Source organism: Rhinoderma darwinii, chromosome 1 (assembly GCF_050947455.1).
Source record: "Rhinoderma darwinii isolate aRhiDar2 chromosome 1, aRhiDar2.hap1, whole genome shotgun sequence".
NCBI classification, from domain to species: Eukaryota; Metazoa; Chordata; class Amphibia; order Anura; family Rhinodermatidae; genus Rhinoderma; species Rhinoderma darwinii.
The window spans coordinates 288,835,883-288,851,627 of NC_134687.1; the positions used below are offsets into that span (position 1 = coordinate 288,835,883).

General features: G+C 42.5%; 1 protein-coding gene across 1 annotated transcript in view; it reads left to right on the forward strand.

Annotated features, from left to right (window-relative positions):
• The window catches only part of USHBP1 (USH1 protein network component harmonin binding protein 1), a 186,082-nt gene that overhangs the window by 102,278 nt on the left and 68,059 nt on the right, over positions 1-15,745 (forward strand). The window contains exons 7-8 of the mRNA XM_075825295.1: positions 1,255-1,376; positions 6,914-7,054. Of these exons, the coding sequence (XP_075681410.1) occupies positions 1,255-1,376; positions 6,914-7,054 (263 nt within the window). The remainder of the gene's footprint in view (positions 1-1,254; positions 1,377-6,913; positions 7,055-15,745) is intronic.

Genomic DNA, 15,745 nt, shown 5'->3' on the forward strand with positions numbered 1-15,745 from the left:
AATCTAATCTGTTTCCAGTAATGCAACAGAAATTCCACTGGGATGTGCAAAAGGATTTTTCCACATAGTAAAACGTTGAATTAATGCACCTCATACCCAACAAAATGGTGGCCATTTATATTGTGTGTGGGGTGGCATAAGGGGGCATTATCTATACTATGTGTGGGTCACAAGGAGGCATTATACTGTGTGGGGGGTCACTAAAAGGCATTATGCTGTGTTGGAGCACTAAAGGGGACATTATACGTTGTGGGGGCACTAAAGGGGGTATTATACTGTGGGGGGGGCACTAAAAGGGGCATTATACTGTGTGGGCACACTTAAAGGACAAAATACTGTGTCCTTAAAGGGGTTATAATATATTATATTATTAAATATTATTATATATGGTGCAGCTATGGGGGCATTATAATGTATGGGGCACTGAGGGGACATTATACTGTGTGGGGGCAATATAATATGTGGGGCACTTAGGCGACATTATACTGTGTGTGGGCACTAAAGGGGGCATTATACCTTGGGGACACTATAAAGGGCATTATACTGTGTGGTGGCATTATACTTATTTATGGGGCATTTTTTTTATGATGGGGTGGGGCACCGAAAGAAAATTTCACACAGGGCGCCATCAATTTTTTTAACATCCATGAAAATGGATGGCAAATGCCAGATAAAAACGGTCAGACGGCCGGGAAATGGATTCAAATTTTGAGACACAATGATGCAAAACAGCCATGAAAAACTGACAGTTGATTCGTTGTTGACTGCCATTTTTTTCACGGTCGTGTGTATATAGCCCTCTTCATTCTCCCCTCACAGCGATATATATATTGATGGATAAATATATAAAAAATTACAGAAAAGTTTTTTTTTTTTAAATTTTTTGTGATTTGTCTGCTCATAATAAAAATTAAAACTGCTGAATTAATTAAACTAATCTAGAAAATGAAAGTTTTAAGTCTTGTAAAAAACAAAGTAAAAATAGTTGTGATATTCAAAGCGGTTCCAAGATATTATCGTTTAAAGAAGTGCATGTCAAAAATGGAAAATTTGACCTTGACACAGGGGCATCAATGACCCTTGGTCATGAAAGGGTTAATAGGATGTTAATCACAATTTTTGTTGGATTCTGAGCAACTGTATTGAAATCAGTCTTACAGGTAGCATTGTACATTACAGCACACTGTGCGAGTGATGTCTTCTGTCTTTTAAATTCCTGTATTATTGGGATGTGTGTATTGGTTTGTTAAACAGGCTCCAATCTCAACAATACAAAGTGTCATTCTTCAGAACCTCCCTGGATGCAAGACTTCAGTGTCATGTCCGCCTGAGATACATCTAAGCAACATGGAGTCTGAGATGAAATGGTTAAAAGGGTGAGTTGGAAAAAGCCACACATTAAAAGGGTTTTCCAAGTTATTTAAAAAGTTGCCACAGTAGGGGGGATGCAAAAAAAAAAAAAAAAAAAGAGCCATTGCTCAATTCACGGATTCCCGTCGTTAAAGTTCTGACGCTTCTGTTCCTCCCCACTGCTTTGTATTGACACAGCTGCAGCGATGATGTGCCTGTATTCCCACATGAGCGCTGCAACCAATCACTGGTCTCTGTGGGCAGGGCCGATTCTATATTTTCTGCTGCCTGAGGCAAAAAATGAAATGGCGCACCCAGATCTTGATTGGCATCACTATGGCTGTTCTACATCACTAGAAGCCTCACAAAAAAATTAAAAAAATCATACCACTTATTATCTCGTTCAGATCATACAGTGACTACAGTACTGATTAGAGGCAGAATAAACATTTACATTAAGTGACTCACAGGTGACGTCTCCATTCGGTCCAGACCTCTATGATGACTTCTCCCGGCCATGGCCCATTTCCGCAGTTTTACGCTCAGATGTCTTCAGCTTCTCACTTTTCAAATATTCCTGCACCTATAAATGAAGATAAAATTCTCATGGTGTCACACACAATGCCCCTAAATATAATAGCGCCATACACTGCACCTCTAATTCTAATAGAACCATACACCGTGACTGTAAAGGATCTGCCAGGCACAGCTTCTGTGTCAACGCCCATAGGTAATCAGTCTGCACCTGCTTCTATGTCTGTGAGACTGACTCCATCTTCCACCACTCAGGATGGCATGCTTAGGAGTGGGAGAGCCTATCACAGCCTGGCCAGACGGAGCTAGCTCCCGCCCTCTCTCTATTTATACCTGCCTTTCCTGTTCCTCCTTGCTTGTGATTCTTCTCGTTTTGTTTCCTGGCCCTGCTGCAGCTTCTTGAACTATTTGTCCCTGCTTCATACTGACCCTGGCTTACTGACTACTCTCTTGCTCTGCGTTTGGTACCTCGTACACTCCTGGTTTGACTCGGCTTGTTCACTACTCTCCTGCTCTGCGTTTGGTACCTCGTACACACCTGGTTTGACTCGGTTCGTTCACCACTATTGTTGCTCACGGTGTTGCCGTAGGCAACTCTCCCATTTCCCTTAGCTTCTTTGTACCCTTGTCTGTTTGTCTGTCGTGCACTTATTGAGCGTAGGGACCGTCGCCCAGTTGTACCCCGTCGCCTAGGGTGGGTCGTTGCAAGTAGGCAGGGACTGAGTGGCGGGTAGATTAGGGCTCACTTGTCTGTTTCCCTACCCCCATCATTACAGTGACCCTAATTATAATAGCACATACACTGTGTCCCACACACACACACACACACACACACACACACACACACACACACACACACACACACACACACACACACACACACACACACACAGTGCCTCCTGTAGATAGTGCCCCCATAGAGCCCTTATATATAGTGCCCCCCTGAAGACTGTGCCCCTCCATAGAGCCCCCTGTTGACAGTGCCCTACCTAGGGTCCCCTGTAGACAGTGCCCCACATAGAGCCACTTGTAGACTGTGCCCCATATAGTGCCCCCTATACAGTCTCTTGTAGATACTGCCCCCATAGAGCCCCTGTAGATAGTGCTATACATATAGCCCCCACCCCCTGTAGATAGTGCTCCACATATAGCCCCCACCCCCTGTACATAGTGATCCACATATAGCCTCCACATACAACCCCCCCTGTAGATAGGGCTCCACATTTAGACCCCACCCCCTGTAGATAGTGCTCCACATATAGCCCCCACCTTCTGTAGATAGTGCTCCATATATAGCCCCCACATACAGCACCCCCTGTAGATAGTGCTCCACATATAGCCCCTCACACATTTAACAGAAAAAAAACAACTTTACATACTCTCCTAAACCCGTTTTCGGCTGAACGACGCAAACAGCGTGATGACGTCATCGCGCCGCTTGCATTGTTAAAAGGCACTGAGTGGCAGGGCAAGTAATTCTGCCCAGCCAATCAGCACCTTTCAACGTTGCGTCATTGAAAGACGCTGATTGGCAGGCTGCCTTGCCGTTTCATTCAACGATGCATGCGGCGTGATGACGATATCGCTCCTTTTACGTCATTGAAAGGCACTGAATAGCGGGGCACGGGATATGCATGTAATTGTATCTGCGTCCTATAAACGCAGGTACAATTGTAGTGCAGAAGGGGGTAGCGGCAGCAGGCCGCCGCCACCTGAGGCGAGATGCTAATCTCTTCTCATGGACGGTGCGGCCCTGTTGGGCATATTGCACAGGATCGCTGAGGCCAATGCTTGGCTTCAGCGATCACGTGTGTATACGGGCACGTCATCGCTACAGCTATGCCAATACACAGTGGCGGGGAGGAATGCAGTGGCGGCGTTGGAATGACGGGATCTATGAGATAAGTAATGGGTGTTTTTTTGTTTTTTTTTGCATCTCTCCTACATTGGCTAATTTTTTTAATAACTCTGAAAACCCCTTTAATCACTCCTGTGCATGGTTGTATTGTCATTTGTGGCAGACAACACATTTTATGTTACCTTTCCTGCCCCCACTTCACGCACGCACGGGGTCTATGTGGAGCTCGACAGGCAGTTAAACACCTTCCTACTAGCCAATAAATGAGACTGGCTGGAAGTCTGTAGCTTTATTAACTAGTCATAGGATTAGGGTAAAACTGAGGAACAAACAAGAATATACATGACATTAGATTACAGCAATACATAAGAACAAGGGCACATTGTATAAATGTACTACAGATACAGGCAACAGGCTGACATTTATTAAAGATGCTCTGTCACCACATTATAAGTGCCCTATCTTCTACATAATGTGATCGGCGCTGTAATGTAGATTACTGCAGTGTTTTTTTATTTAGAAAAACAATCATTTTTGACGAAGTTATGACCTATTTTAGCTTTATGCTAATGAGTTTCTTAATGCCCAACTGGGCGTATTTTACTTTTTGACCAAGTGGGCATTGTGGAGAGAAGTGTATGACGCGGACCAATCAGCGTCATACACTTCTCTACATTCATTTACTCTGCACATAGTGGTCTTACTAGATCACTATGTGCAGCCACATACTCACACACTAACGTTACTGAAGTGTCCTGACAGTGAATAGACATTACTACCAGACAGGACGCTCTGTCTATTCAGAATCCTGACACTTCACTAACGTTTGTGTGTGATTTACAGAACAGCAAGTGTAGGCTCGCGAGATTACGCTGTAAACTGTCATTTACAGCGAGATTACGCTTGCTGTGCTGTAAATCACACACAAACGTTAGCGAAGTGTCAGGATTCTGAATAGACATCACGTCCTGGCTGCAAGTGATGTCTATTCACTGTCAGGACACTTCAGTAACGTTAATGTGTGTATATGTGACTGCACATAGTGAACAACGCAAGATCACTCTGTGCTGTGTAAATTAATGGAGAGAAGTGTATGACGCTGATTGGTCACTAATTGGTCAACGTCATACACTTCTCTCCACAACGCCCACTTGGTCAAAAAATAAAACACGCCCATTTGGGCATTAAGAAAGTCATTAGCATAACGCTAAAATAGGTCGTAACACTGTAAGAAATGATAGTTTTTCTAAATAAAAAACACTGCTGTAATCTACATTACAGCGCCGATCACATTATGTAGAAGATAGGCCACTTATAATGTGATGACAGAGCATCTTTAAGCCCATCTGCAACTAAACAGTAGCGATAACCGTTTATAGTACAATATGAACAGTGTATGGCAGTACAAATACAGTATAGGACCATACATGGCCGAGGCTATGCCAAGCTTCACAACTACACCAACTGATATATCACAGTCCCATGTAACAGAGTGAATACTGTCCTAACAATATTCCTGTGGCTGCTGATAGCAAGTAATATAAACCATCTATCTGCTTACTGGCTATACTACTACTACATACGGATGGACTAGAAAGCACAGGTCCTCTCTCTGTGCAGACATGGAAGAGACTGCCCTCCTTCTTCCCAGAATCCTTTTCACCTTCTCATGGGTGGGGAAAACAAGAAATTACACTATGGAGGAACTACCAACAGTGGCCACTAGATGGCACCTGAAGCACTAATTACATGGATTACATAACATAGAAAATAACATCACAAATATCAGTCTATAACATTACGCCTATGAGCAGCACATTACCCTTTTGATTTCTAACACCAAACCCCATGTTCTACTTCTTTAGATAAACATGCACACAGCTCACATGTATGAACTAAAATAGTTTGTCCGGTTTAGCAAATGAATGTTATTTTGTGTATAGTTAAACATTATACAATTTTCCAATATACGTTCTGTATTCCTCACGGTTTTCAAAATCTCTGATTGTTGTTATTCATTATGTACATTCATTATTTACTTCCAGTGTATAAAATTCTGTCCATGGTCATGTGATGGACACACAGGTGCTGGGATTGTTAGGGTATGTTCACACGATGAGAGGCATTTACGTGTGAAAAGACAGACTGTTAACAGCTGCCTCGTTTCACACGTAAAGGCTCCTTGTAATTTACGAGGCGTCTGAGACGCTCGTAAATCTTGAGCTGTGCTTCATTGAGTTCAATGAAGAATAGCTCAAATTACGTGGCAAAGAAGTGCCCTGCACTTCTTTGCCGAGGCAGTCCATTTACGCGTTGTCGTTTGACAGCTGTCAAACGACGACGCGTAAATTACAGGTTGTCTGCACAGTACGTCGGCAAACCCATTCAAATGAATGGGCAGATGTTTGCCGACGTATTGCAGCCCTATTTTCAGACGTAAAACGAGGCATAATACGCATCGTTTACGTCTGAAAATAGGTCGTGTGAACCCAGCCTTAGGGTATGCGCACACGAGAACTGGCTTTTACGGCTGAAAAGACAGACTGTTTTCAGGAGAAAACGGCTGCGTCGTTTCAGACATAAATGCTCCTCCTCGCATTTTGCGAGGCGTCTTTGACGCCCGTAATCTTGAGCTGTTCTTCATTGACTTCAATGAAAAACGGCTCAATTTACATTTCAAAGAAGTGTCCTGCACTTCTTTTACGAGGCAGTCATTTTACTCGTCGTCGTTTGACAGCTGTCAAACGACGACGCGTAAATTACTGGTCGTCGGCACAGTACGTTGGCAAACCCATTCAAATGAATGGGCAGATGTTTGCCGACGTATTGTAGCCGTATTTTCAGGCGTAAATCGAGGCATAATACGCCTCGTTTACGCCTGAAAATAGGTTGTGTGAACCCAGCCTTAGAAGACACATCTCTAATATACATACTGTAAATGTAACAAGCCGTACCCCTGTGTGTTCATCACATGACCATGGACAGAATTTTATACACTGGAAGGAATAATGAGTGTTCCTACTGAATAACGACAGGCAGAAATCTTGAAAACTGTGAGGAATTAATACAGAAAGTATATTGGAAACTTGTATAACTTTTAATTATACAAAAAATAACATTAATTTTCTGATATCAGACAACCCTTTAATGTTAACAATAATTGTTTTCCAGGCACCTTGACCGTGTTAAACAGTTAAATGAACAGCTCAGTGTGACACTAGAAGACTGTAAGACTGATTCTGAAAAGCTCAGTATGCACCTTGGAAAACTGGAATCAACCTGCACAGCACTGCGACTTGCCCTGCAATCCAGGTGACAATATTTTTAATTAAAAGTATAACAAATTCACAGTTATGTTCACCCAATACTTGCCTGTCTGGTATTGCAAAAGTGGCATCAAAAATATAAAGAGAGGTAGAAGTAAATTATATCAATGAATTTGCACCTTTTTTTGCCCATTGTACTCCAAAAGACATATTTGTTAACCAGAATTTAGTAGCATTTGCACCATGCACCTCAGTTCGTACAAAGCAGCGCAAAGTGGGAATGTCTCACTACCTGGCAAGGATCTAGACACACTTATGAAATGTGGCTTTTTTAAAAAGTTGAAAAAGGAGAAAAATATCTACTTCACAAAGATCCATGCGTATCTGCACTAATTTTAGCCAGTGTTAAAGCTAATGCAGGGGCGTAGCTAGTGGGGGGGGGGGGGGGGCAGGTGGGGCATGTGCCCCGGGCGCAACTAGGTGGTAGGGAATGGGGGCGCCACAGAGCAGCTGATCTCTGCTGATGGGCACCCTGTATGTCGGACACCTGCAGCAGCTATAGGAACAGCCAGGAAATCACGCAGCGGCGTTCTGACTGGGATCTGTGATGGTCAGGGAGTGGACCAGTCCAGTCACCTGACCTCGTGTCAGTGACATGCGGTCAGATAACTCAGGTCAGGAGGCTGGACTGGTCCACTCCCGTGCTACACCCTCCCAGCATGTAGGGGGCGCCACTGGGCTCTTCCTCTACTCTGAGCTGTGCTGTTACACACACGGAGTAAATAACAGCCGAGAAGCAGAGGAGGAAGCTCCGCCCACAGCCCGTCCTGAAAGAAACCTGTTATCCTTTCAGCAAGGAGACATGGTGAGTGTCTGTGTGTGTATATGTGTGTGTAGTGTGTATACAGTATGTGTCTCTGTGTTTGTATGTGTATATGTTACTGTGTGTGTGTGTCTCTGCATGTGTTTGTGTCTCACATCTACTACATTATCTGTACTCAGAGAGTTATCACTGTGTTATCTGTGGTGTTAAATAGGACTGCAGGTGACATAACTACATTATCTGTACTCAGAACAATATTACTGTGTTATCTGTGGTGTTACATAGGACTGCAGGTGACATAACTACATTATCTGTACTGAGAGAGTTATCACTGTGTTATCTGAGGTGTTACATAGGACTGCGGGTAACATCTACATTATCTGTGGTGTTACATAGGACTGCAGGTAACATCTACTACATTATCTGTACCCAGAGAATTATCATTGTGTTATTTGTGGTGTTACATAGGACCGCAGGTAATATCTACTACATTATCTGTAGTCAGAGTTATCACTGTGTGTTATCTGTGGTGTTACATAGGACTGCAGGTAACACTACTACATTATCTGTACTCCGAGAGTTATCACTGTGTTATCTGTGGTGTTACATAGGACTGCAGGTAACATCTACCACATTATCTGTACTCAGAGAGTTATCACTGTGTTATCTGTGGTGTTACATAGGACTGTACGTGAAATCTACAACAATATATGTACTCAGAGAGATATCACTGTGTTATCTGTGGTGTAACATAGGATTGCAGGTAACACTACTACATTATCTGTACTCAGTTATTACTGTGTTATCTGTGGTGTTACATAGGGCTGCATGTGAAATCTACAACAATTTCTGTACTGGGTATACAGTGAAGGAAATAAGTATTTGATCCCTTGCTGATTTTGTAAGTTTGCCCACTGTCAAAGACATGAACAGTCTAGAATTTTTAGACTAGGTTAATTTTAACAGTGAGAGATAGATTATATATAAAAAACAACAGAAAATCACATTGTCAAAATTATATATATTTATTTGCATTGTGCACAGAGAAATAAGTATTTGATCCCCTACCAACCATTAAGAGTTCAGCCTCCTCCAGACCAGTTACACGCTCCAAATCAACTTGGTGCCTGCATTAAAGACAGCTGTCTTAAATGGTCACCAGTATAAAAGACTCCTGTCCACAGACTCAATTAATCAGTCTGACTCTAACCTCTACAACATGGGCAAGACCAAAGAGCTTTCTAAGGATGTCAGGGACAAGATCATAGACCTGCACATGGCTGGAATGGGCTACAAAATCATAAGTAAGACACTGGGTGAGAAGGAGACAACTGTTGGTGCAATAGTAAGAAAATGGAAGACATACAAAATGACTGTCAATCGACATCGATCTGGGGCTCCATTCAAAATCTCACCTTGTGGGGTATCCTTGATCCTGAGGAAGGTGAGAGCTCAGCCGAAAACTACACGGGGGGAACTTGTTAATGATCTCATGGCAGCTGGGACCACAGTCACCAAGAAAACCATTGGTAACACATTACGCCGTAATGGATTAAAATCCTGCAGTGCCCGCAAGGTCCCCCTGCTCAAGAAGGCACATGTACAGGCCCATCTGAAGTTTGCAAATGAACATCTGGATGATTCTGAGAGTGGTTGGGAGAAGGTGCTGTGGTCAGATGAGACTAAAATTGAGCTCTTTGGCATTAACTCAACTCGCTGTGTTTGGAGGAAGAGAAATGCTGCCTATGACCCAAAGAACACCGTCCCCACTGTCAAGCATGGAGGTGGAAACATTATGTTTTGGGGGTGTTTCTCTGCTAAGGGCACAGGACTACTTCATCGCATCAATGGGAGAATGGATGGAGCCATGTACTGTCAAATCCAGAGTGACAACCTCCTTCCCTCCACCAGGACATTAAAAATGGCTCGTGGCTGGGTCTTCCAGCACGACAATGACCGGAAACAGACAGCCAAGGCAACAAAGGAGTGGCTCAAGAAGAAGCACATTAAGGTCATGGAGTGGCCTAGCCAGTCTCCAGACCTTAATCCCATCGAAAACTTATGGAGGGAGCTGAAGATTCGAGTTGCCAAGCGACAGCCTCGAAATCTTAATGATTTACAGATGATCTGCAAAGAGGAGTGGGCCAAAATTCCATCTAACATGTGTTCAAACCTCATCATCAACTACAAAAAACGTCTGACTGCTGTGCTTGCCAACAAGGGTTTTGTCACCAAGTATTAAGTCTTGTTTGCCAAAGGGATCAAATACTTATTTCTCTGTGCACAATGCAAATAAATATATATAATTTTGACTATGTGATTTTCTGTGTTTTTTTTTAATATAATCTATCTCTCACTGGTAAAATTAACCTAGCCTAAAAATTCTAGACTGTTCATTTCTTTGACAGTGGGCAAACTTACAAAATCAGCAAGGGCTCAAATACTTATTTCCTTCACTGTATATGGGTCTGTTTGTGAATGTGTCTTTTTGCTTGTATATATGTGTCTTTTATGTATTTGTATATGTCCCTGTCTGTGTATTTATCTGCCGGTGTGTATATATGTGTCTTTATGTCTATATATTTGCCTGTATGTATATATTCCAGAATGTGTGTATGTATATTTGCCTGTATGTCTAAATATCGGTCTTTACGTATGTACAGTATATATGTTCCAGCGTGTCCATATATGTGGTTAATTTTTGGTTTGTGTAGGGGGCGGCAATAGAGAGTCCCACACAGGGCGCCATCCAAGCTAAGGCCGGTCCTGGCTGTCACCAACCCTAGTCAGAAGGAACTCCGCCGCTGCCTGCGCCGCATGACCTCCTCGGCTCCTCCGGTAAGTCACACCAGGCAGAGCGGAGAGTGGTAGCGGTAGGCTACCGCTCACCGCTCTGTTTACAGTGTGCCGCTAAGTACAAGGGGGGAGTGTGGCGCTATTTAAAAGGGGGGGGGGATGTGGCACTATTTACAAGGGGGGAGTGTGGCGCTATTTACAAAGGGGCAGCGGGCTGTGTGTGGCACTATTTACAAGGGGTCTGTGTGGTGCTATTTACGAGGGGGGCTGTGTGTGCGCTATCTGCAAGGGGGGATGTGTGTGGCACTATCTACAAGAGAGGGGCTGTGTGTGTGTGGCACTATCTGGAAGGGGGCTGTGTGACGCTATCTACAGGGGGCTGTGTGGGGCCTCTTTAATTTATTTTCTTTTAATTTGTTTTTATGTTAATTACATTATAGAACTATATCGCTTGTAAAATGTATAAATGCTTTTATGCTCGAGTTACATTTAAAAAATTGTGAAAACAAAATGACACCTCATTGATTGGTAGAGAAAGCAAGCATGGCGAGGGGGAAGGAGATGTTGGGAAATAAGTTGGCGGGGGGGGGGGGGGGCGCCAATCTAAATCTTTGCCCGGGGTGCAGGAGAACCTAGCTACGCCTCTGGCTAATGGTTGTGATGTATGTTGCAAAAGTTGTATTAAATGGTGCACATACGGTAATAAGTTAGTCCCAACGTATAATAGTGAATTAGTCTAGCTTTAACTTAGACACTGGCTTAAATTACACCATATTTCTAACATGTTAGCTACTGTTTTATTGTACATAAATCTAGTATTCTAAGTCTAGTATTGCACTTTGTCTAGCTGGTTCTAATACCATTCAAGGAGTTAAAGTTAAAAAAAAACCTTTCTATTTTGTCAGAAGATCATTTAAACCCCTCCTAATAAGTTATGTGCTTTCCTTTGCTGTCTATGGATTACCTTTTCCTTAAATTGGATGTAATAGTTGGTGGATCTGTAACTATTCTCCTGTAATGGGATCAGCAGGAGCGCTCCTGCATATCTCTGAGAATGGAGTAGCTTTCAGATGACAGGCCATATGTTCTCTCCTACTGTACCAATCTCTCATACTCATCAGATTTCTGTCAGAGTCAAATTGAAAAGTCCTTATTCCACCTCCATACCATGAAGCCACATTACCTCCCAATTTCAGTCTCACAACTTTGTTGTCAGAAATGTGTCTGCCTGAAACGATACATTAGATAGTCAGTGCATCACAATCATGTTGTTTTTCTTTATTTTTACTAGTGTTTAACAACCTGCTCTAAAGAAACAGTAAAGTCTACTGGTTTTTATTATTATCAGTTACATTATGATAATTGCTTCCAGGTTCCATAATTTTTTTAAATCTATTATTGAGGTCAATGGGTGACTTTTGAAATATGAAATCAATTTGTCAACCATTTTTCAATCAGTCTAGATCGGTTGCAGAGAAGAAAATGCACTGTAAAAAAAATGCAACGTTGAATCCCTCGAAAAGTAATGGCAACCACATGTTTTTTCCTAAAGCAACAGCTATTTCATCCCCCTAATGGAAATGATTGAGAGTTTGCCATTGTCTTCTCTGTGTTTAAAACACCATTGAAGAGAAGTATATGCTACTTACCTCGTCTGGCTCTAACAATGAGTCCCACCGAGTGGCCACAGCAACCAGCACCCGCTGATGATGTCAGGCCCGGCGGCCTATTTAAAGAGGCTCTGTCACCACATTATAAATGCCCTATATTGTACATAATATGATCGGCACTGTAATATAGATTACAGCAGTGTTATTTATTTAGAAAAACGATCATTTTTGACGGAGTTATGACCTATTTTAGCTTTATGCTAATGAGTTTATCAATGGACAACTGGGCGTGTTTTACTATATGGCCAAGTGAGCGTTGTGGAGAGAAGTGTATGACGCTGACAAATCAGTGACCAATCAGCGTCATACACTTCTCTCCATTCATTTACACAGCACATAGTGATATAGCTATATCGCTATGTGCTGCCACATACACACACTATAACGTTACTGCAGTGTCCTGACAATGAATATACATTACCTCCTGCCAGGATGTGATGTGTATTCAGAATCCTGACCACTTCTCTGTGATTTACAGCATTACAGGCGTAGTCTCGCGAGATTACGCTGTAAGTTGTCATTTACAGCGAGATCTCGCTGTGCTGTGCTGTGCTGTAAATCACAGAGAAGTGCAGAGAAGTGGTCAGGATTCTGAATACACAACCTGTACTGGCTGGAGGTAATGTATATTCATTGTCAGGACACTGCAGTAATGTTATAGTGTGTTTATATGGCAGCACATAGCGATATAGCCATATCGCTATGTGCTGTGTAAATGAAGGGAGAGAAGTGTATGATGCTGATTGGTCACTGATTGGTCAGCGTCATAGACTCCTCCCTACAACGCCCACTTGGCCATATAGTAATACACGCACAGTAGTCCATTGAGAAACTCATTAGCATAAAGCTAAAATAGGTCATAACTCTGTCAAAAATGATTGTTTTTCTAAATAAAAAAACACTGCTGTAATCTACATTACAGCGCCGATCACATTATGTAGAAGATAGGGCACTTATAATGTGGTGACAGAGCATCTTTAATAAATGTCAGCCTGTTGCCTGTATCTGTAGTACATTTATACAATGTGCCCTTGTTCTTATGTATTGCTGTAATCTAATGTCATGTATATTCTTGTTTGTTCCTCAGTTTTACGCGTTGATCACATCATGTACAAGATAGGGTATTTATAATGTGGTGACAGAGCCTCTTTAAAAAGGGATTCAGCCTGGTATGCCTTGCCTGCAGCTCAGGGTACAACCTTTATCAGGCTATTTCTCTTATTGCTATTTGACTCAGTTCTTGACTCTGATCTTGACCTTGTTCCTGTATTACATTCCTATCTCACCTTTGATGCTTTTGCTGTGATGTTCGTAATCATGTTAAAAACGTGTATTTTTATAGAAAAATGTCAGTTTTGCTGCGATTAGGAAAATTATGGCAAAAACCACAACAAAATAACCCTTTCTGACAAAGCCCTATTTTTCAAACCTGACATGTTTCATTTTATGTGGTACTAACTTTTTAATGCTTTTAGATATCCAAGCGATTCTGAGACTGTTTTTTCATGACACAGTGTACTTTATCTTAGTGGTAAATATTGGTCGATACATTCTGTTGATTTGTGAAAAAACACCAAAATTGATAAAAACAAATTGGAAAAATTAGCATTTGTCAATATTTGATTTTCTCTGCTTGTAAGGGCTCATTTACACGAGCGTGTGCGTTTTGCGCACGCAAAAAACGCGGCGTTTTGCGCGCGCAAAAGGCACTTAACAGCTCCGTGTGTCAACCCCGTATGATGCGCGGCTGCGTGATTTTCGCGCAGCCGCCATCATTATGACACTCCGTTTCGATGTTTGTAAACAGAAAAGCATGTGGTGCTTTTCTGTTTACATTCACAGTTCGACAGCTGTTGCGTGAATCATGCTCGTCCCACGGAAGTGCTTCCATGTGGCATGCGTGATTTTCACGCACCCATTGACTTCAATGGGTGCGTGATGCGCGAACAACGCAGAAATATAGGACATGTCGTGAGTTTTACGCAACGGACTCACGTTGCGCAAAAATCACGGACTGTCTGCACAGCCCCATAAACTAACATAGGTCCGTACGACACGCGTGAAAATCACACGCGTTGCACGGACGTATATCACGCTCGTGTAAATGAGCCCTAAGACAGATAGTTATACTACATAAATGAGCTAATAATTAACATTTACTATATGTCTACTTTATGTTGGCTTCATTTTTTAAATGTCATTTTATTTTTTAGGTATGTGTATATATAGTTCACATTTTCAATAAAATTTCCCAAACCTTTTTTAGGGACAAATTCAGTTCTTGCCTTTAAGGGGCCTATATGTTAGAACCCCCCCATAAATCACCCCATTTTAAAAACTGTACCCCTCAAAGTATTTATAATGGTTTCTTAACCCTTTATACATTTCTTAAGAATTAAAGCAACGTGGAAGGGAAATGTAAATGTTTTTGTGGGTTTTTTTGCCTAAATTTATTTTTACTCAATTTTTTTCTGTAACACCGTGTAATATGATTCTGCAGTTTTTTGTTTTTTTTAGATATATTCCATATGTGGCCATCCTGTACTACATAGGCCTCAAGTTGAACAAGCACTTTGTGGATTTTGGGGCCTATTTTAATGCACCATCTCGTGTTTGAAGAGGCCTTAACCCCTTCCCGCAATTGGGCGTGACTGTACGTCCGGAATCAAAGTGATTTCCCGCACTAGGGCGTACAGTTACGCCCAAGCTTTAAACTGTCACCATGTCAACAGACACGGTGACAGCATCCTGATCGCAACTGTCATAGACAGTTGCTGAGCAGGACTCGCGGCACAGGACCAATCAGAGTGGTCCTGTGCCGGCAAGCGCTGTGATTGGCCAGTCAGTACTGAAGGGCCAATCACAATGCAGGAGGATTGTTTTGCTGGCATCTCCGATTCTGACAAGCTCATTTCTGTCAGAGAGCTTGTCAGAGTCGGATGCCAGTCAGAATACAGTTCAACAGTGTTAAAAAGAAAACAAAAACCCAGCGACCTGCCCCTTTGGTGCCCACTGACCAGTGATCACCCTCTTTGGTGCCCACTGGTTATCAAATATATAATTATATAATTTTAGTCACCCACAGTGTCCTTCTGCCGTGCTGTGATCTGTGCCCAGCAATCACTTGTCGCAGTACCTGGTCGCTATCACCCTGCTGTGTCCCTAGATTGCCCTCTGCCCGAGTTCCCTGTTAGGTAGCAATGCCACGTCTCATTTAGTTTCCCCCCTGGTAGGTAGGGTACGCTTACTCATTGAATACAGCAGGGTCGCTGGTCGCCGGTCTGTTCTCCTTCTGCAGTTGAGAGTAGCACAGTTTATTTTTTGACCGCACAGTAATGACAAGGAAGCGATTCAAAGCCATCCTAAAGTTCCTGCATTACAATGACAATAGTCAGTGCCCACCCCCACAGGACCCAAATTTTGATAGGCTGTATAAAATAAGACCATT